This window comes from Astatotilapia calliptera, chromosome 9 (assembly GCF_900246225.1).
Source record: "Astatotilapia calliptera chromosome 9, fAstCal1.2, whole genome shotgun sequence".
Classification (NCBI taxonomy): Eukaryota; Metazoa; Chordata; class Actinopteri; order Cichliformes; family Cichlidae; genus Astatotilapia; species Astatotilapia calliptera.
In genome coordinates this window covers 24,295,793-24,319,078 of record NC_039310.1, presented here as the reverse complement: position 1 = coordinate 24,319,078, position 23,286 = coordinate 24,295,793, and the positions used below count along the sequence as shown (strand labels likewise).

The 23,286-nt window shown below is 40.3% G+C and overlaps 2 protein-coding genes across 5 annotated transcripts in view; one reads left to right on the top strand and one right to left on the bottom strand.

Annotated features, from left to right (window-relative positions):
- The window catches only part of cnksr2a (connector enhancer of kinase suppressor of Ras 2a), a 94,445-nt gene extending 76,229 nt beyond the window's left edge, over positions 1-18,216 (bottom strand). For 3 of the 4 annotated variants that reach the window (XM_026180125.1, XM_026180127.1, XM_026180124.1), the window contains exon 1: positions 17,615-18,216. In XM_026180125.1, the coding sequence (XP_026035910.1) occupies positions 17,615-17,678 (64 nt within the window). In that variant the 5' untranslated portion in view covers positions 17,679-18,216. Of the gene's footprint in view, positions 1-10,616; positions 11,722-17,614 lie in introns of those variants that run through there. The other variant, XM_026180126.1, reaches the window with a different exon arrangement.
- Positions 18,217-23,083: 4,867 nt separating this feature from the next.
- LOC113028818 (toll-like receptor 13) overlaps positions 23,084-23,286 on the top strand; it is a 28,294-nt gene continuing 28,091 nt past the window's right edge. The window contains exon 1 of the mRNA XM_026179268.1: positions 23,084-23,088. Within this exon, the coding sequence (XP_026035053.1) occupies positions 23,084-23,088 (5 nt within the window). The remainder of the gene's footprint in view (positions 23,089-23,286) is intronic.

Sequence of the window (23,286 nt, the reverse complement as noted above, 5' to 3'; positions counted from 1 at the left end):
AACACGTACGCCCTGCCCGTGATCAGGTACCCTGCTGGGGTAATAGGCTGGCTAAAGGAGGAGATAGAAGTCACTGACATCAAGATAAGAAAGCTCCTTACCATGCATGGAGGGTTTCACCCCAAGTCCAGCACCCTGAGGCTGTACGCTAAGCGGAAGGAAGGGGGCCGGGGACTGGTGAGTGTCAGCACCACAGTCCAGGATGAGACAACGAACATCCAAGAATACATTGGGAAGATGGCCCCAACTGACCGAGTGCTCAGTGAATACCTCAGGCAGCAGAAACCCAAGGAAGAGGAGGGAGAGGAGGAACCATTATGGAAGGACAGGCCCCTGCACGGTATGTACCACCGGCAGATAGAGGAGGTGGCTGATATCCAGAAATCCTACCAGTGGCTGGACAAAGCTGGACTGAAAGACGCCACAGAGGCACTAATCATGGCAGCACAAGAACAAGCTCTGAGCACAAGATCCATAGAGGCTGGGGTCTATCACACCAGGCAAGACCCCAGGTGCAGGCTGTGTAAAGATGCCCCAGAGACAATCCAGCACATAACAGCAGGGTGCAAGATGCTAGCAGGCAAGGCATACATGGAACGCCATAACCAAGTGGCGTACATCATAGTGTACAGGAACATCTGTGCCGAGTATAACCTAGAAGTCCCGAGGTCAAAATGGGAGATGCCCCCAAGGGTGGTGGAGAATGACCGAGCTAAGATCCTGTGGGACTTCCAGATACAGACGGACAAAATGGTGGTGGCTAACCAACCGGACATAGTGGTGGTAGACAAACAGAAGAAGACGGCCGTAGTGATCGATGTAGCGGTTCCGAATGACAGCAATATCAGGAAGAAGGAACACGAGAAGCTGGAGAAATACCAAGGGCTCAGAGAAGAGCTCGAGAGGATGTGGAGGGTGAAGGTAACGGTGGTCCCCGTGGTAATCGGAGCACTAGGTGCTGTGACTCCCAAGCTAGGCGAGTGGCTCCAGCAGATCCCGGGAATAACATCGGAGATCTCTGTCCAGAAGAGCGCAGTCCTGGGAACAGCTAAGATACTGCGCAGGACCCTCAAGCTCCCAGGCCTCTGGTAGAGGACCCGAGCTTGAAGGATAAACCGCCCGCAGGGGCGTGCTGGGTGTTTTTTTTTTATATATATATATATATCCTGGGAACAGCTATATAACAACACCCAGCACGCCCCACGGGGACCACCGTTACCTTCACCCTCCACATCCTCTTAGCATTGGGGGTCTAGCCTTAGGACCCTTACTGGATACAGATGCCCCAGGCAGGAATCGAACTTGCGATCCTCTGTTCCAAAGGCGTGTAGTCTAACCACTACGCTATCCATATATATATATATATATATAATAGTATAGTATATTACACTATACACTCTATATCAGTAACTACAGTATTAAAATTGAAACCTTACTTACATTCCTGTCAAAACAGAGTTTTTCCTTCCCACTGTTGCCAAGTTCTGGCTCACAAAGAGTGTCTTTTCTTTACAATATCAAGCTCCTTTGAGCAACTCCATTTGTGAGTCTTTTATTAAAATGAATAATAAATGAAATAGAATACAGTACTTGTTGTGTCATAGTCCTCCACTCCTCTGGGCTCTCCGGCAAATTTCTTTCACTTCACTTCACTCTCTCTCCCCTCCCTCCCTCTCTCTATCTGTCTTGTGTGTGGGTGTGGGTGGTAACCTCGCTCTACCTGTTCAGAGGCGGGATTGTCTTGGTCTCCACCCTTCGGCTTGGTGCACCTGCAACAATCATCTTACCTGCGTCCTCATCTGATTATTAGTCTGTTCCCTTCAGTCATTCTTTCAGAGCATAAATGAGTCACGGTAGATACTCACCTCTGTTCAGTAAGTCTGTTCATCTGTTATATGTGTGTGCGCCTCTTACCTCCCTCTCTTCTGTCCAGGAGCCTGCCCTGTTTTCCTCGAGAGGAATCGCAAATGGGAGGACAAAGAAGTCTGTTTCGGTATTGACCTTAAGGACGGAGTGGAGTCTATCGGAGCGTTTACTTGAAAACTGTTCATAGAGACTGTAAATAAATCAACAAACTTCATTCTGATTCTGCGTTTGCGTCCTGCCTACTCTCAGAGGATGATAAGTTGGCTATGAAAGCAACCATTGCAGCACTGATTCGGAGCTTGAGTTAGTTCCTTTACCTCCAGTAAAGGAAACCCTTTTTAAAAACATGCACTATATTACCAGGCGGTGCACTTTTACATTGTGGCTTTGCTATTTTTACTCAAGTAAGACATCTAAGCCCTGCCTCCACCACTTAGGTTTTAATGAGTGTTAATAGCAGCTGATTCTTAATAGATGTGAAGCTGATTAAAACAATGTTGGCTCTCACAGGCAAAGTGTTACTATTGCTGAGAGAGGCAGCGAGAGGCAAAACAGAAGGGGAGCGATGCACTGTGTGGCAAAAGTTCACTGATAATCAGCATCGCTTATCACTGGCAGTGAGGGAGAGCGTGAATGCCCCGAATACTGATGAGTCAAATTGTAAGTGGCATCAACGAGCACACACGCCCACGCAGTACGAGAGAAAGTGAAGCAGATCTGCACAGTTAATATACACAGCATAATGACTGCTGTATGGAATTCATTCTGCAACAGTCAAATATACCCCCACAAACATGTCAGCTGAAGGGAAGAAGAGGGTAAACACTTTAGTTTGGTCTGCTAGACTTAATATGTACATGAGCAGTAGGCTACTAAATGAACTACAGTTATATTTATGGTAACAAAGATGTTTTTCATCGTTGTGATGGCTGCACTTACAGCCACACAGTGGTAATACCCACCATGTTAGTGTAGAGGCTTAAAAGTAACATTGCATTCACATTTGTCTTTCTTTAAATATAGGAATTAATTTACAGGACAATAAATAACTGGTTTTGGTTTAGAGTTAATTCACATATCCACATAACACTGCATTCTAAAATAAGTGCGCGCATTTTAGTTTACACTGTTATGTATGATTAATCTTTTGTTTTCTGAGTTACCTTAGTTGCAGCTGTTCCAGTCCCTTGATTAAGGAGCCAAGAGGTGGAAAAGGGGCGGAGCGAGGTTTAAAGGAAGGCTACAAATTGGTTCACGCCATAACTCGGGACCATGGGGGGGAATTGGAGTTCATTATGTTTGCTTTAGTTAGGTTTTGTGTGTTTTACCCCTTCTCCTGTTTTTGTGAGCTGATCAGCCACTATTTAAGTTTCCCCTTTGTCTCATTAAGTTAGGTCAGTTTGTTTGAGTTATTAGTAGTGTTGTCAAATTTGAGTAGAGTTTTGTTATTTTGACCTCTTTTATTGGCCCAAGATTTTGATTATTTTTGCATGATTTAACCAATTATGTTTTTTGGGTTAAATAAAAAATAATTTTTTTGGACTTTAACCTGTGCCTAAGTTTCCTTCACTGCTCGGTCCTTCACAATCGTGTCCAGTGAAAGTGAAATAAATGTACATAAGGCAACGTTGTGGATAAAGCATGCTTTACCCTCCTTCTGGACACTAAGGTGGAACATGAAGATGGTGTTGTATTTCCTAACTTTTTAAACTAGAGATGGAGACAAAAACTTTCAGATCCAGAAGCTATCTAGATTTTTATATACAGTCTTTGGCTGAGCTGTAATAGTATGGGTGAATCAGAGTGGAGGAGATCAATTGACAAATAAAATGATGGAAAAGTATTTGCAACTAAAATTGTGTCAAACTCGCTGCAGTTCTGCATGCACAAAGGAGTGGGACGGGAGGATTTGAAAGCCAAAGCAGAAAGAAGAAAGACAGGACTCAATGAGGGAATCAATAAAGAACTGGATGAGCACAACCCGGCTGATTTTCTAATCATTGGGAATTGTATAATTACTCAATTCAAATATCTTTTTTTAATGCTTTATTTGCAATGATAATGTGATGTGTTTAATTTTAATACAGTAGGTGTAGCCCAATATGCTTCTGGCACTTTTAAAAAACAGGGGAGCCAGTGCATTCAGCAGGCAAGTTTTTTTTAATTACGCCTCCGGGTAAAAAAAAGAAGTGTTTATGAGATAATGACTCTCGACCTATGACCTCAGTAAGCACTTTGCTTATGTTTATGGTCTCAATCTTTACTTCGAAGGCTCTGCAGAGGACCACATAGAGTAAAGTGGATAATTAAACACAGAATAATTTAGGGAGCCGCTACTTCCTGATTGAAACATCAAGCCAAAGCAGAAGTGCCACAAACTGCACTTCCTCCATCAACCTGGTCGGGTTGGCTCCAAAAGGGAGTTGATCCCCACAGCCTCAGACTAGTTTTCACTGATTATCTGACTAATATTATAGCTCGAAAGACCATCTACAAAGGTTAAGCTTCAGTCTAGTTGTCTTAAATTTTGGTATTTCTAGTATCTTACTGGTTTGTTCCTTCGGGTCTAATTAACAGATGTGTTTGTCTTTATTTATTTCACCCACACAGTTTATAGATGCAGCTTGGTAACCAAGCTAGCTGATAACTTCACACTGTCTTATCCAAGCATGGCTCCAAAAAAATAACATAGACCCAAAATAATAAGATCAAAGCTTCAAAATGCGAAGTCCATAATCCGTGGGTGACGTCACCAGAGATGGGCAGTAACGCGTTACAAGTAATGAGTTACAAGTAATGAGTTACAAGTAACACGTTTCTATAATCCGATTACTTTTTTGAGTAATAAGTAAAGTAAGGGATTACTATTTCAAAAAAGGTAATTAGATTACTGTTACTTTCTCATAAGCACGCTGTGTTGCTGCGTTACTAAAACCGTGGGTTTTTTTGTGAGAGTGTCTCATGACAATGACATAAGCGAGTGCGACGTTTGTGGCAACACCTGTGTGCAGATCAAAAATGGATAATATATCGAGTGCGGAGAGAGTATGACCGTGCAGTGTTTAAAGCGTGGAAGTGCTGATCTTACTTTGAGTTTGATTCCGTAAAAAGTGACAAAAACATTAGCGTCCGCTGATCGCTGCGTGGGAAGAAAACTTCTTTTTACAGCAAAAAAACCCCTAAACGTCCGAGCAAGCACCGAGTGCGCTACGACGGAATGGGAAATTCACAGAAAAACTGCCGTATCCTTCCACTGACCGCTGTGGCACACCTGCACCAGGGCAAACCTCCACCTGCCCCACTCCTGCTATACAGGTGAAAATAGGGCAACGGGACTGCTGAGTCTTTGATTTTATTTATTTTCTGCTGTGTTTTACTTGCATCTATTTGAAAGAGTGAGTGTAAACACAGAAAATCATTTTATTTTATGTGCTGGAATGTGCAGAAAGTAGGTTTAAATGTTAAACAAATTTCTTCCAGTCAGAGAATGTTGCATATGGGGGCGTGGTTAGGAAGCAATGGCGTAAGACGTTTTTTGAAAGAGCTCCGAACCAACCTATATTTTTTTATTCATATCCATCTGTTTTTTGAAACCTTTCTGTTGAGTCCTGACGTTTGTATATACTTTATAACAATGAAACCTAAAGCTTCAAAAGCCCGTGAAAAATCGGAGAAGATCAAGGTGAGTCAGCGAGTGTGGCTAACGAGCGCGCGCTAGCTGAGGAGCCAAGTGCAAATAGCCCCGTGACTTCCCAAGTAGCTAACCTGACGTCAGCCAACATAATGAGTGCAATTTCTAGATTGGAGACTTCGGTTGATAGCAAATTAACTGCTATTTCAACCATGATGAACGCTATGGAGACCACTCTTTCCACTGTAACTGGGAGGATACATGATATTGAGAAAGCTATAAACGGGCATGACGAGAGGATTGCCGTTTTAGAGGCGCTCTGTGACTCGCTCCAGAAAGGATACGATTTACATCACAAAAAATTGGATGACCTCGAGTTGCAGTCAAGATGACAGAATATCAGGATCCTTGGAGTTGCGGAGGGGATGGAGAAAGGAAACCCACTGGACTTAGCAGATTTAGCCAATTTACACAGAAGAAACTGGCGCTTCGATCCAACTCTGCTTAAAGATGAGACCTTTCATAAGAAATTGGAGAAGCACATTTTGGATTATGTTAATGATAATGATAAAGGTGATGTTAATGATGCAATTCTCTGGGAGAGTATGAAGGCGGTGTCACGGTCCGCTGTGACGGACCGAGTGGAGAATGCGTGTAATGGACCCAGGTGCGTACACAAGTGAACAGACGGGAGTGAGCTTTAACAGAAGGCGAGCCTTTATTATTAGATTAGATAGAACTTTATTAATCCCTCGGGTGGGTTCCTCTGGGAAATTCGATTATGGCTGAAAACAAGGTGTGCAAATACAGCAGGGATGGCGTGGCTAAACAAAAACCTAAACTGGGAACAAACTATGGTGAGGCTATGGCTTGGAAGACAACAGACCAGGCATGGAAACACGGAGGGTGGGAACACAGACGACGCGACACAGACTGTAAGAAACACAGAGACTAAATACACATGAGGGATGATCAGGGGAAGTGGCCACACATGGGAACGCAGCTGACACACATGAACTTAACGACAGGACAGGAGGAGTGAGCTGAATACACAGACAGTGAATGCAGGCCTTCAAAGTAAAACAGGAAACATGAGACATGAACCGGGGAGACGTAGTACAGGGGGAGGTGACATAACTGACAGCATGAACTTGACAGTACAAGACACACAGACATAAACACACGAAGGGCAAGGGAGACGTAATGCAAGGGTAACATAATTACAAAAAGGACTGGACTACCTTAAAGAACCTAAGCAAACAATAAACATCAAAATAGGTTAAGCATAACACACTGGGTCACACGACCCAGGACCATGACAGGCGGTAATTCAAGGCCACATTATTTCGTTCTCTGCAGCTAAACGTAAATCCCAGGAAATGGCTTTGAAGGATCTGGAGTCAAATATACAGCAACTAGAACAAACTTATCAATCCTCTCCCACAATAGAATTACTGGGCAAAATTACTAAATTGAAGTGTGAGTATAATTCTCTGCTTAGCAAACAAGTTTGCCTTCAAATCACTAAGTGTAAGCAAACATTGTTTGAATTGGGTGATAAGCCTCATAGGCTACTTGCAAGATTACTTAGAAAAACACAAGCATCACAAACTATACTATCAATCAATAACAAACATGGGTGGACCACTAGAAACCCTCAACAAATAAATGATTGTTTTGGAGATTTTTATCGTAATCTTTATAGCTATAAAAGTTCTGTGAGTCAGTCATTAATTGAGGACTTTCTGGAAAAGTGTAATCTCCCAAAATTAGATGATGAGGCAGTTGCAGATTTGGAGGCGGACTTCACATTAGATGAGATTAAGACAGCTATTCAACAGATGTCAAATAATAAGGCCCCTGGGCCAGATGGTTTCGGAGCAGAGTTTTATAAAGCTTACACCTCATTGCTAGCCCCTCTAATTTTGCGTATGTTTAACTATTCAAAATTGTCTGTCTCTTTGCCAAGTTCATTGCATCGTGGTGTAATCTCATTGATTCTTAAAAAAGATCGCGATCCTGTGTCTGTCTCGTCCTATCGGCCTATATCTCTCCTTTCTGTTGAGACCAAGATATTAACAAAAGTTTTATCAAACCGCCTCAAAGATCATATTGCTAAACTTATACATCCAGATCAAATAGGGTTTATCCCTAACCACTACATTTATTTTAGTTTGCGTAGCTTATTTAAGCTCATATATAGTCCTGCTAGGTGTTCAGATGATTCTGTGGTAATAGCTTTGGATGCTGAACAAGCTTTTGATCAGGTCGAGTGGCCGTATTTGTTTACTGTATTATCCAAATTTGGATTTGGTGATTCTTTTATCAATTGGATTAGAATTTTGTACTTTTACAGGGCCTTACTAGATATATACAGTCCTTCATCTGATACTTTTAGGGAGCAGTGGCAGGAAGAACTGGGGGTGGATGTTACTGATGATGTTTGGCAAGAGTGCATTAAGAATATATATTCTAGCTCTATAAATGCTAGACATAATCTGATCCAATTCAAGGTTGTGTATAGGTTGCATTTTTCTCCCACTAAAGTGAAAAAAATATATAAGAACGTTTCAGCCCTCTGTGTTAAGTGTTCAAGTGATCGAAGAACTTTATCTCACCTTTTCTTTCAATGCCAAAAACTACAGCTTTTTTGGAATCATCGGTTTGATTTTCTGACCAAAGCCATTGGCAGGGAGGTCCCATGTATCCCCTTTGCAGCATCGCTCGGGGTGTCTGAACCAGGATGGGTAAGGGACAAGACAGAGACGCAGGTTGTGTCAATGACTACACTTGTGGCTAGAAAGCTGATACTTCTCTGCTGGTAGTCTGATAAACCTCCTACCTTTGAAATGTGGTTGAGAGAATTTGGAAATGTACTCCACCTGGAGAAAATTGAGTTTACCTTGTCTAACCGAGAGAGTGTTTTATAAGATTTGGCAACCAGTCATTAGCTTGAAGAATAAACTTAAGTGAAATGTACTCAGTTTTAACATTTATGTATGCTGTATTACCACCTTGTTGACTTGCTGTCCACCTTCTATTGTGTTCTCTTGAAGGTGATTGTTGTATACTGTTCAATTATAAAATCAATACAAAATATATTGAAAATTTTTTTTAAAAAGGTGGTGCAAATCAGCAGTGTGCAGACTGACAGTGAACAATTATGAGTTATGAGGTATATTACTGAAGTACATTATTGTTGTTGTTGTTGTTAAGTGCTTGTGCAATGATGTGTAGAGATATGTAGATATATATATTTCAGTTTGTATGTAAACTCTGGCCCTGTGCGGACTGAATAAAGTCTAAAATAAATTCAAAAATGTGACCCAAAAAAAAGAGAATGTTGCATATAATTTAATGTTTGCTTGATGCATAAAGTTAAAAGATCAAAACTAATAAAACAAGTTTTAAAAAGAGACTTTTTCATTTGATTACATTTTGTATGATGGATTATGCAGAAAAAGTAGAATTGGGCTGAAAGATCTATTGCTTTATTACCTATTTAGGGGATAAATAAAGTAACTAAGTAACTAATTATTTTTGAAAATAAGTCATCAGTAAAGTAACGGGATTACTTTTTTTGGGAAGTAATCAGTATTTAGTTACTGAATACTTTTTTCAAGTAACTTGACCAACACTGGACGTCACAGTACATGCGATTGATAAGTTGCTACAACAAGGTGGTGGCGCCCAGGACAGAGTTCACAAAGCAGCAGGTGAAATCATGGTGGCTGCGTCTATCTTTTAAGTACAGTCTATGCTGTTATAGACTTTTTTTCTCCTAACCACACCTCAACCTTTATATTTAGGTTTCATTATTGTTGGTCTGCTGCTATTATTCACTTAACAAATTTTCTGCTGATGTGTCGGGTGGCTCTATATGTGTATTTATTTATTTTTTATTTAAAGTCTAATTTTGGCATTTTTCGAATTAGCTGAATTACACCACAGTAATTAGGCGCTCCACTTGGAAGTGCAGAAGTACCATTAAGTGCCCGTGTGGTGAATCACTGATCTACAGTATATTTAGTAAAAATCCTGAAATGTACTCGGCCAACTTTTTTTTTTTTTTTAATTGAGTCACAGGCTAGGTGCAAGTCTCTGTGTAGGTTTGTTGTATAACGGTTTCTTTCTGAACAGTCATGCACTCCCATCCCTGTATGTACTGCATACATGTCCATGTGTGAGAAGGAGCAAGATCATGTGTGTGCTTGGTTTAACTGGTACAAAACGTGTGATTCATAGCTGACTCACACACTTGACTCCCACAGAGGCACACTTTTCACAACAACAGGCGAGCCAAACTCCCACAAACACCCTCTTTCTCTCTGTCATACGCACACGCGAGTAATAAAGCTAGATTTTGCACTGACTTCTGGGATGTTCAAGAGTCCTATAAAAGAGCCGGCCCTCCCAGTCGGGTTATGTGTCATCTGTTCCAAGGGCTCTAAAGCTTCGGTAACAATAAAAGCCAGACGAATGCTCGCTCTGTTCCCGGGATTTGTAAATTCAGGATGTTAAGAAGAAAAAAAAAGAAAAAGAGAAACAGCAGTTAAAAGTGAGTTTATTATCGGAAAGTTGCCCATTTGAATCCCAGTGTCATCTGGGAAGATTTTGCAATGGGGAAATAAACTAAAGAAATTCTTCCTGTAAATACAGTTTTGCTTCTTGTTGAACGCTGTTTGAATATTACATCTACTCCAAGTCCTCCCCATCACATCAGTCAGTAATTAGGCAAGATAAAAATAACTCCCCCATCCAAGAAAAAAGAAGAAAAACAAAACAAAACTCATGCATGAAAAGTCAGTGGAAGAATCCACGTGAAGCAAGGAGAATGGAACTTTGCTCTAGGCAATGCAAAGGCAAAGAAATTAGTCTATCTTTAGAAATGTAATAATCAATAAACAGAACACCAATCTGTGTCAAGCTGCATGGCAGTACACCCAGAAGCCTCTGACTTTCAGTTTCCATTTTATTAATAAAAAAGTTTCAACCAGAAAACTCAAATATTTTAATATAGTTTGGGCACAAATGCATCAACAGCAAATTCAAAACAACAGATTTGGCAAGAGAATGGATGGATGGATTTGGCATACAAAGAAGGACAGTTGTATCTTACTTTTACTGCTGGCATCACAGACAGGTTGGAGGTCCATTTAGCAAACATAATAATAAAGAGGAAGCCAAGAGGTCCAAAAACAGTTCGAAACTCACGGATCAGTCAAAACTCTGGCCTGACTGATGGGCTGAGAAAATAGGAAAGGTAACAAACATAAGCATGGCTGTATGTTAGGTGAGTAATTAGTGGATGGGGGGCACAGTTTGACAGAAGACTGGTAGGAAGAAAAATGGAGGAAGTAGAACAAGGTGAACAATTTCAAAATTAAACAGGATTTTTTTTTACATTTATGAAGCCACTTCACAAGTTCGTCAATTTTGCCATCAAATGTGCTTTAATAAGCTTTCTCTCTGCAAGTTTCAAATCATCATGGCTTTATTAACAGCTCACTCCCATGTGGCCACAATAACATTATCTCTGCTCATTCTAGCCATGCTAGTTCACATTAGACATACTGTTCACACTACATATACTAACTAGTACATCTTTACAATGATAAAAAGTAGACAGAGCTCCCACCACACAGCTAAAACTGTCATAAATCCCTTTTTTGTTTTAGCACTTCTTCTTATTTAGAAACATCAGGACCAGCTCATCATCATTTGTTGTCAACTCCATTTTATTTCGCAGTCCATTTTTTGAGGATTTTCCACACAAATGTAACACTTTCGGTGTCTACATACGTTAAAATACAAATCACTATGTGAACATTTCTGAATTTTGTGTTGCTTTTTTGTATCACGATTGGTCTGTGATGGCCTTTAGAAGGCATATTCCTTCATTGCCCAAAGTTTTATGAAGACTCCTCCTTCATAAAAAGAAAAAGTAAATCTTTGATTTTAGGCAGCGGTAGACAGAAGAGAGTGACTCATTTATAGCTGGAAACCACTGCTTTCACCAGCTGCTGTGTATCTACCTACTGTAGCTATTAAAGCTAGCATTAACTCCACTGGTTCTCCCTGGCTGCCTTTTTTGTCTCCAGCAAATCCTTTTTAAAAGACAACTAGCAAAAGTTTTTTTAAATATGAAACCTGTTTCTATTTTTTCATTCTATTTGTTTTTATTTATTTATTTTTATCCATAATGGAAAGGCTGAAACTATATAACACAGGGCAGTGAAGTCTCCGTTAACGGTCCATGTAGAGCACTATTACAAGCCTCTATCTCCATCTGCCAGTTATTCGATTTAAAACTATTGTAATGCAATTGTACCAAAGTGTTTGCATAAATTAGTAGCTATTTAAAAAAGGGGGCTTTTTAAATGTCACATTTTGATTTTATTTTTCTAATTTGTTATGTTAATATTGTGCTTGATTGAGTTAAGAAATCATTTAGCAAAACATTAATTGATGCAGTGAATGTCACTGAGCATTACCGCTGCTTCAGTACATGCCCTGAACCAGAGCTGATTCGTGCCGTTGCAAATTTCAGAAGCTTGCTTGAACTTTTCAGCCTCTGAGAGAACAAAACAGTTGAAATGATTTCCCCGAGAGCCGCATATTCACTCTGGATTTATTTTTTCTGATGTAAGCTCAGTACTCGTGAGCCTCACCTTAAGCCGAGACATATCAAGCCCACAGACCCAAAATCCACTGATCCTAAAGGCTGTGACTATCACTCTGGCAGCTTTCTCTCATGCCAAGTGGTGTCATCAGATGTGCTCGCATGCTGTCACGCCAATTTCACTGCTGATTTCCAAGTCTAGCGACCAAATTCATGCAAGGGAAATGAGGTGAAATTCTCCCCATCTCAGTGTGTGACCAGATGATAACATAACACGACGTGGGCAAAGATTCCCAGCATTCCCATCAATGTGGCGAAAGTGCTCACGTTACTGTTGAAGTGCACCACTCCCATATTGTTTTAGTATCTGTCGTGCCAATGCTGCACTGTTGCCAAGTCAACAATACCCAGACCTTTTGGCCCCTTTGGCATATGTGATCTGTACATGTTACTGTACACACACACACATACACACACACAGAAGCACGCTATCATGTTTCCCTCTGTCGCCACAGACACACCCGAGAGACCCGGCATGAACTGAATACCACACTAAGGCATGGCATGTGTGTGTGTGTTGCTGCAAATGTCCGAGGACTCGGGTGGAGCCTTCTGTTCAGAACGGGTGTGCTCGTCTGTCAGCTGTTGTGCACAGACGGTCTGAGACGAACAAGTTACCATCCTCCCACACGCTCACACACACACACACACTCAGACGCACATATAAAAACATGCCATATGCACATGACCAACCAATAACCCATCCAACAACGTGCCTCCAAGAACTGACACAGTGCATCATGTAAATACATTTTTGCTGCCATTTCAATAAGCATTTTATTGCCACATGAGTCAATGGTCTCCCTGACCTGCTTTTTGTGCATCAAACAGACATGATGAATAACAATTATTACTAATATTAGTTATCATTAGTCATTTCTCAAAGTGCATTTGAAAGGCGGGCTGTGTTTTGTGATCTGAGTTTGAGAAAACAGGGAGCGATGATGCATCTTGGCATTAAAGCAGGGGAAAAAAGGCTTGAAGAAGCTGGAAACGGTCAATAGGTCAAATTTAAAGGTCATTCAGTAGGTACTTAAGGATTCTCATGTTTGAGTTTTTTATAATGGCCTGTTTGGAAGATTGATGTTGGCATTTTTGATGCTAATCTAAGGTCACGACTTCAAATTTTGAAAAGACCTTCACTGCTAGAACAGCTTAACATGTAGAACAATATGTACAAAAAATATGTAAGACAGAAAAGGAAGTGAGTCCCTAAAACTAACTTGTTTCATCATCTCAAACGGAAGCATTTTTTTTTTATTATACTTCTATATAGGATTGTATCTTTATGGAAATATAGTACGTTCCCTATATAGAGCTTCCGTAGCAATCAACAGGGAATATTTGCCAAAAGTTTCTGTCATCAAATTAAGTGCATTAAATATTAAATAGCTTCATTCCATAACCATGATGTCATCTGACAAAACAACTATAACTGCAGGTTAAAAATTTTGCCTATATTTACATATAAACTCATCACTTATATAGAAAGTTACAAGTAACAGATGGTATTTCTTACTTCTTCTTACTATGTGTGGAAATAAACCACAAGAGCCATGTTGCACGTGTGCAAAAAACATCATTCACCTGAGCTGCTGCTTGTTACTCTGCTGCTCGTGCACTCTGCCTAAGCTGAAGCAGAGTTCACAAATCTTCTTCTCCTTTAAAAGTACTGATAGTTTTTTTTTTACTACTTTCGTTTTAACATTTATAATTTTTCCTAATCAAAAATGTAAATTAGCGTGTGAACAGCAGCCTACCAAGACTGAGTCAGACACATTGATGATACCCTTACAATCCTCATAATCCTTATAAACCTAACACTAGGCCTTGGCGTAGCCCCCACTTTCTGAAACAAGTCTTTCCACATCCATTTAAAGCTACTTCCTTCTGATTTGCTGCCCCTTCTCAGTGGAAGGTTCAAACAGTCTGGGCTGTTGAACATAAATGAAATTGTGACCATGTTTAATATGAGCATCCACCATTGTGACAGAAAAAAGAAAAGCACAATAGTTCCAATTTAATTACAGTTACAGCTGGTTTGGGGTACAGGGGTCTCGAGGGTGAGAAGGGTTAAGACAATTCTTCTTCTCGACCATCAGCGAGTCATTTGTGTTCTGCTCCAGACCTCATTTCTGCTCTGTAAGGTGCGGGGTTAGTGAACCATCACCATTGCAGTCCACTGTAACTGCTGTGAAACCATGCTGAACATGTCAGAGGTGCAAACTGCAGACGTTTTACAAGCTCCTTTATTGCCTCGCTCTAAAACAGAGATTTTGGGTGGAGTGAGAGTTTAATGATAAAACCCTCACTTCTGTTTTAGAGCCCCATAAATCACCGCAAAGCTCGGCTGTGAGCCGTGTTTAGCGTTAAAACATTGACAGCTACCATATGATAGAAGAGTTGATTAACACTAAAGTTAAGAATTATAACCCACTTTAATTTATCAATGACTTAACAAATTGGATGGACCAATTTAAAAAGTCCTGTATGACCTTCATATATTTTTTTGTATTTTAGCCAAAGTGATCAGTTTCTACAAAGCACTTGTCCCTATTGCACCAAAGTTGGCCATTAATTCAAATTAAATTAGTTATTCACATATTAAAGTGATTAATGGACTGGTCTTTAGCGTGGTCTCCTCCTGGCATGTGGTTTTGGGGAAGCTGGGCCAGTATTATTCATGCATTCAGAACCTAAACGAGTTATTTCATGAGAATTAAATGAAAAGTTGAACAAATTATTATTGGTGCAGACAACCTGAGCCTAAAGGGACAGTAACTTTAGAAACACCAAAGCTGTAACTTGTTTACCCTTCATGTTTAGAAGCGATTAAATGATCATACATCAAAACAGAATTTGGAATACGTCACAATGTCTGCAACGAGCTGCAGCCAAAATAAGCCGTCACACTGTGTGGGATCTGGGAAATGCACAGTAGCCATTTCTTTTTGTGTGCAAGAGAGTTTTACAATGCTCACACAGGCCCCTGGGTACAGACCTAATCAGCCCGGCTACTGAATTATGCATGACGATAATCTCTAGTCTGATCACTCCAAGGTATCACCAGCACTCTTATAAACAAAACGTAATTACATTTTTGGATAAACACTCAGGCTTAAAGTTTTGCGCTTGTGTTTAACTTGTGTCTTTTTTTTCTTAAAGATGCTGTTCTGTTGCTCTGTGTTCACCGATCTCATTTTAATAGCTCTAAAGTCGACAGGAATTACATCTTTAAAGTTACAACCAGTCTGCAAGAAACAGTGATGTATGTGATTAGTGTGCATGTGGTGCATTGCAAAAGCTCTGCGTGGGTCATAATTAGCAGCCAAAGATGCAGATTTGTTTAACCCAAGGTGCAACGCTTCTTGATTCAACAAAAAGAAACAAAACTTATTTATTAAGGAGCTACTGTCAAAATAAGAGCCTGTGAAATGTTTGCATTAGCATTATAGCTATGTTCAATAGTGAGATAGACAGCATTTTACTGCTTGTTCACACCAAACAAAGTGAAGCCAAAATATCCTAAAAGCACGCACTGTTCCTTTGTGATTTTTGGTACATCATCTGCAACCAGAGTCAGCAGTAACCCTGCGGGTGGTGACGTGATATCGAGCTCGCACCTCCTGCCTGGGCCAAAATGTGAGCACACACAGAGATGCACAAAACAATGACACAGAGGGACGTGATGCTGCTGAAATGCTGCAAAGTTGGTTAAAAATATGTCTCTGAGACAAGAGCTAGAGCTAGAACTATCTAGTGTGTCAAACACAGATCTACTGTATATGCATATTTGCTACCTGATATGTGCCGATATGCAAACTTTCCTCCACAGAACACAGTGGCAACAAAATCCTTTGCGTAACTTAGATAACCAAACGGAGATAGCGCTATTTCTAAGTGTCCCCATTAGTAGGAAGACTCCATATCACATCTGAGTAAATAGTGACACTGAGTCAAGCAGTGACTTCAGAATAAGCTGCAAATGAGTTAGTGAAATAGATTGTTTGTTACATAGGAGCATTTTGGGAATTGTCCCCGGAAAGTCTTTAGGAATCACATTTTTTTTTAAATACAGGTGATTGGTTGAACAAGATGACTGCCACAAGTTACATCCACTGGATAACTTCAACCAGTCCTATGAGCCATATGCGGAGAGCACAGACTGTATATAAGAGATGGATAAATATAACAGTTCTGAAAAGTGAGATATTTGCCAAAGAGCCTTGGCTTATCTGTTATTAGCATGAGAACTGAAAAGCCTGATGGTTGTAGGTGCAAATGATTTCCTGTATCTCTTTATTTTACAGCGAAGAGAGGGAATCTTCCAGTACTGATGTCTTTTGTTCCAGTGGTTGATGTTACAGTGGCTTAAGCTGTATTTTATATTATCCATGAATCAAAGCAGAAACACCCCTCAGTTCCTCAGAAAACACTTTCTGATGAATTCGTAATCTCAAAAGCTAGTTTGGTATTCATTTTGGAAATTGTTGACCCCATTAGATGCAAAAAGGAGGATATAGTAATATAGTAGGGTGGGACAAGTTAACAAGTTGCTACCATTGGAGCGGTTTGCCTGTGTTTCTCAGACAGATTCACCCATCACTCTTCAAACACCCAGATGGCAAAGCTTGAAGCTTCAGAGTGGGGCCTCCCTTATCACAGGGTGATGGCACCAGAGCTACATCCATCCACTATATACAGTCTGTTTGCAAAACACTCTGTGACTTAATTCTTGGGAAGTGTTTACAAAAGGCAGATTGGTTGAGCCATCTGCCTGCCACCTTCTATTATGGGCTAACTAACCTCCGAATCATTCAGATCAATGAACCACAGGAGAGCGACACCTAGCGAGCAGTCAGTATATTCTTGCCATGTTTCACAGTTTGGCATCTATCCCTGTCTACCCTCACACCTTACACATGCCTGCAGCTGTGACCTTCACGGCTAGTAGATTCTCACAAGATGTTGATTAGTTGAACTAACAGGTGTGCCATTTGAAACTAAGCAGGATGAATTCTGATGTATTCCCGATTTCGCCTGAAGCAGCCTGAGGAGGTAAGCAGTCGATCTGCCCCCTTTCCCCCTTTCAAAAGTTTCTACACCCGCCCCTGCTCTAAGCAAGGAAGTTTGTTTCTCCTGCTGTCACTCTCTCACACATTACATCATTGCCCACTGATCATCAGGTGCCTGGCTGATGCATCGGCACACACACACACACCTCCCACACAACAAATCAACTTGTCAGCCTCTTATCTCCCTTGCCTGAATGTCCAGTCGTGATCAGAGACAGTATTTGTGTGTGCGGGTCCGTGTGCGAACGCGTTCCAGCTGTGTAATTTAAAAATGAATCGTGTGCATAATACGTGCGCGTGTCTGTATCGTTGTATTTATGTGTGTGTGTGCGTGTCTGTGCGTGTGTTTCTGCTGCCCACCTTTCATCCAGTCCACCACCTGGCTTGTGCTCCATTTGCTCACTGGCTCCATCACCAGCGCCATCGAGGAAACTTTGCGCTTACTCTCCGTTGCGCGCAAGCAGTGGCGTTACCCCCAGAACAAGGCTCTGTGAGGCGGGTACACCTCCCGCCCTCCTCCACTCCCCTCCCTCTCTAATTTCCTCCGCAGCCAGGTGACTACTTTTTTTTATTTTTTACTTTGTCCCTCTCTGGTCCTGGTCCCGCTGCCTCAGTATCAGCCCTGTGTCGTCTCCCGTTAACGCAGTGGAGCCCTCAGTGCGGGACAGCCCGGGTGTGTGCGCAGCGGAATCCGGCACATTCCCCTGCTCGAGCCGGTCTGACTTGTGTCGCCTCTCTCTGTTTCTCTTCTCTCCCTTCTTCCCAGTGCGCTAGTCCGCTCCTGCGCTCCGGTGTGTGTGTGTGTGTGTGTGTGGTATTGTAAAGAGAGCGAGAGAGAGGAGTGTATGTAGGTGTGTGCGCAGCCGCTCCGTTACCGACAGCAGCAGTGTAGGATAGATAAGTCACACCGGACTTAAAGCCGGCAGCATCTCTCTCTCTCTCTCTTTTCCAGATATGATTAATCCGTGCACGCGCTCTGTGGGTGGCTCCGCGCGCACGTCAGTGTATTTCCCACCGGAGCGATAGTCATGCAGATATGATTGAGGGAGGAGATATTCTCAGAAGATATTTAATAAGAACGTGTCTTCGATAGAGAGACATTGTGTTACATACAGAGAGAGGGAGAGTCAGCATGGGGTACCTACACACTTTCTGCTCCAGCTGCTGTGTGAGGAAACTTAATGAATCCTCAGCCAACCGCTCCACCTCCACTCCAAAGATCGTTTCACTGCCCCCTCAAACCATTTATCTTTCTCTCTGCCTTGAAATCCTCCATGTAGATGTTGAGCACACACTTGTTTTACATTTACACCATATTTGCTTGACTGGAAGAGTACAAGACCTACACTTTTTTAAATAAGTAAATATAGGTTGTATGTGGGTTAAACTGGAACATTTAAATTAACATTATACAAATTGATTTATAGTCTTTATTTTGACTCTTGCAGCTGTTTCTTTGCAGTGTTCTTAAAACTTGTTCCTGGACAATTTCAGATAATCTTAAAGAGAGTGCAGGTGAGGCTGGAAACACTTCAAGCATGATCTTTTTCCAAGTTCTGAGACATTTCTGCTCCAGACAAATTACAGTAGTGGATTTGTTTAGGGACAACTCCACCAATGCAGAACCAGGAGCAACACAGCCTACATCCTTGCTAATGTGTAACTGAATTAGATTTCTTAGTAAGTAAGTTTATTCATAAGTTTAAAAAACAATTAATAAATATATTGACATACAAAATATATGGGCAAAAGTTTATGTGCAATGCAAGACAAGCTTAAGACAAATCGAACATGAAAGCCTGCTCTAACACTCTAATCCAGTCCTGAATAAGCATAGATACCACCTCAAATAGTGTTGGGATCAGTTATTCTTAGTGGTTTCCATGACTGGTTTTATTTGTCCAAGTTCTCATGTAGCCACATTTATGCCTTCATCGAATTGCAATGTAACTGGTGGTTTCATCAGAGGGCATTTCCAAGAGCACAGAACCTCAGTGTGAACTCTTCTGTGTGTTTCCTTAAATAAAGAGGAAAGTCAAGCACACAACCTGGAAAAACAAGTAAGTGAAAACCATCTTCAAATAAAACCATGTAAAACTGTAAAACATGAATAGATCTATAAAACCAAAACTTTTCTGGTAGAAAAGCACAGTTAGTTCTGTTACTGGCATCTATGTAGAAGCCAGTGTACTCCGGTCCCAGCCCTTAATTCCATCAGAAAGGCCATCAGGCATAAAATTTCAGTCAAGCATGTGGCTCATAAAGAGATGTTGGTGTGATGGAAGAGGATGCTAGGTATAGGTTGAAATGGGGTGTGATGGAGATAGATGATCCTCTTTGGCGACCCCTACAGGAGAAAGAAGAAGAACTAAAATGCAAGAAGTGCTTAAAACTGAAAAAGGAGAATTTTCCAGAAAGAGTTTACATATAAGTAGGTAAAATCTGTCATGAGGTATTCTTTTATTTCTACCTTTAGGGTGAGCTGATTGCTTTATATCCTTTCTTTAGTTTATCTTTTAGTTTAGTTTTATTTTAACCTTAATACAGATCAGCTGACTGTGACAAGCTTGTGCAGTAAAAATTTAATGTCCTACTCCGGATTTTGCTGGAAACTGGAGGAATTCATTCTTTGGTGTTGTTACTGGAGTCACAAATGAAATTATTAAATCTAATTATTAATTTAGTAATTACATTGTATTAGTGCCAGATATCTACCTACATAACTTTCCAACCCTTTACAAGTGCTGTGCACGCTCATTCCAGCTATAAAGAAGTGCTGGATGATCTGATTCACTGCTGCCTCACCTCCTACTGTAGGCTGACGTTTGCACATTCACTGAAGACAACCAGTGAGATGAGAGTCAAGATTTCGTAACGCAACAGAGACATCTGCTGGTGAAAAGTGTAACTGATGTGGATTAAAAGCGACTTACTGGCTGACTTACTGGAAGCCCGACAAATGAAAGAGAAAAACTGCAGAAGTTGGTGGAAAAATGAGACAAATTAATGTCACCACAAGGAAATTTCCCCTTTTTCAGTTTCCCCTCTTAGTTCTGTCTCATTTGTATTGTTCACACTCCCATGTGTTTACCTAGAAAAATGAAATAGTCAGACTACTGAAAACTGAAAGCACGAGATTGAAATTCATGTAACAACATTATCGGATTAAAATTCTAATTACTTTAATTAATTAAAATACTTAATTACTTACTTACTTGATGATGCCCTTCAGTATCCATCTAGGGAAAACAACTACCTGAGCTTGGGTAGTATTCACCTATACATTCATATACACTTACACACATGACAGAGTCAAGTCACAACGTGTAGGTTTAAGTTTGAGTAGTGACATATTTCTATCATTTGGACCCAGTAAGTGCCAGTGCCTCCTATTAATTTGAGAAGATCTGACCTGAGTAAGTTTAGTATCTTAGTCTTGTGAAACAGCCTCTAAATATCTGGGATGAAGTTCATTAAAAGAGTTTTATCTTCAAAGCAGTATTGTTCATAGTTTATCTTTTGATGCTTTACTGTGAGTTTCTGTTCTGTTGTAAGGTGATAGCAGAATATCATTCAGCTAAGGATCTACAGATTCACACAATGAGGATGAGGAAGTGAAAAGGGGAATATATGTTCATGAAAAAAATGCACACACTAAAGCACTAATGTCCTTCAGTTTAGTTTTGAAAAACTCATGGCTTATCATATTTTAGACACACAATACACCCTCATATTAATACACATGTAACATGTGACCTATAATAAAACACAGTATATTGTTATACTATTATATAACCATTTTGAAGCAGCCAAACTGTTGTATGTCAATTCACTTCACTTCATTTTTATTTATACAGTGCCAGATCACAACAATGATTCAAAGCACTCCCATTCAAGATCATCTTCTCCACCATGACCAGTCAGTTTTCAGTGCTACTGCACATTTTTTAAATTATCTCTTGGAGGCACATACACATGGAGAACAGGTGAAAACATACCATGTAGTCATTCTTGTTTTACAGTTAGTGCATTGTAATGTAAAGGAGTTCACCAATTTTCAAGCAAATGCTTCTAAAATATTCAGAATAATGCTCCTCGACATGCAAGTTTGTGAATATATCATCATATACAAATATATAGCAAATAATAACATACAAACATATGGAGAAATCCCGTATGCAAGGGGAAAGACTTAAAATGAGTATAGGATGCCTACGATCTTTGGACACCCAGTTAGCATTAAAACCGGCATTGATTCTTTCATGGAAATAACTACATTGGCTCAGGCACACTTCCAGAAATTATTGTCTGTGAACACAGCTCACTATGCCATCCACAAATCCAGATTAAAGCCCTATCATGGAAAGAATAAGCCATATGTGATCCAGAAACACCACTGTCTTCTCTGGGCCAAAGCTGGGTGGAGCAAAAGTGCATTTAATATTTTATTTCAAGCTGTATCAGTTAGCTGCTTGACAAGCAGCTAACTGATACATGTACAGTGTTTTAGCATAGAATTGTAACAGTGTAGTCCCCGTAGAACACAACAACACATTAAAAGCAAATTAAAACATTAGCGGTGGATGGTGGTTATGAATAACCACTGAAATATATCTACTGTCAATGGAAAGAATTATTTTTGGAATCTGACACCTGTTTTATGGCAGAATATTAATTTTCTTTTAATGAAATAATTTTATATCACTGTTAAATTAGAGGTAAAAGACCTGCAACAGCAGCAACTGCAATGAATTCATAGAGTGAAAATATACAAAACACCACTGTCTGACAGTGCTAAGTAGGCACCATACCCTGGACTGAGGATGGGGGATTAAGTTCCTCAAAATACTGCGATGTCATTGGCAGCACAATATGACAGTGAAAATAAGAGTGGCCTTCATAACTTATATTTTTTTCCACAATCAAAACTCGCATAATTCACTACAAGATCATGACAGGAGCAAGAGTCTGGCCATTCCTCGTCGGGACAGCTCTGGATAGACGGATAACACACTATGACCAAATGAATGTGTGGTACATTGTTTTGTTAAGTAACTGCGTGGCCTTCTCAAACCTGTTTGCTTTCCTGCTATTTTTCATCATTCTTCCATCTCCCCTCATGCCTCTCACCCTGGAGACTTTGGTTCTTTCTTTTGTTTTGGATTTATTGGATTAACTTTATTGGATTATTTTGCTGTAGCCACTTTTCTGTAGCCTCACTGTCAAAACTTATTTTGCTAAACAAGTCTTTTTTCAGCCTCACTAAGTTAATTAAATGTCTTCTTTTCACCTTACCATATTAGAGTAATCTATACAAAAATACACCTAAAATTCCCACAAAATCTGAAATGCCATTATTTAGTTACTAATACTGCTTTGTATTTTTATTCTTTCTGACTGTATTACATTTAGGTTTAAATGAAAGGTAATATGCTTTCAATGTGGCCTTTTGTTTTTTGTTTCAGTCTTTCTAAAAGCTGCAAGGGAAAGTAAAAGTGTTAGTCTCCAGACATGGACGCCCAAGTCCCAGCATCCCAGCACTACAGTTAAGTTTTTGGTCCAAAAGTCTTTCCATGACACAGTTTGTATTTTTTTTTCTCTGTACACCAACACAGCCAGCCATATTACCTCATTACACTGGAACTCTTATACCGCCTCCAGACCCTTCAGAATGGAGAATCAATGATTGTCACAGTTCTCACAGGTCCTTTCACTTCCTTCCAATTGGTCAAAAAAGAGACAGAGGGCACATACGACATGCAGATGAAAAGTGTCTCGAGACACAGAAAGCATTTCCTTTAGAACAGAAGGACTGTTTACACCAATGTGATGTCGTAAGTATAAGAATACAGTATTTACAATGAAGATTATTCCTGTTGCTTTAGTTTTAGTTTGATCTAAATTATACTGAGTATACATACATAAAGTAATAAGAAGTGACATTCTCTAAGACATGAAAATCAGATTTTTGAGGTATTTCCATTTTGTTGTGTTGTTTACTATTCATTTGTATGATTTTTTTTTTAATTCTC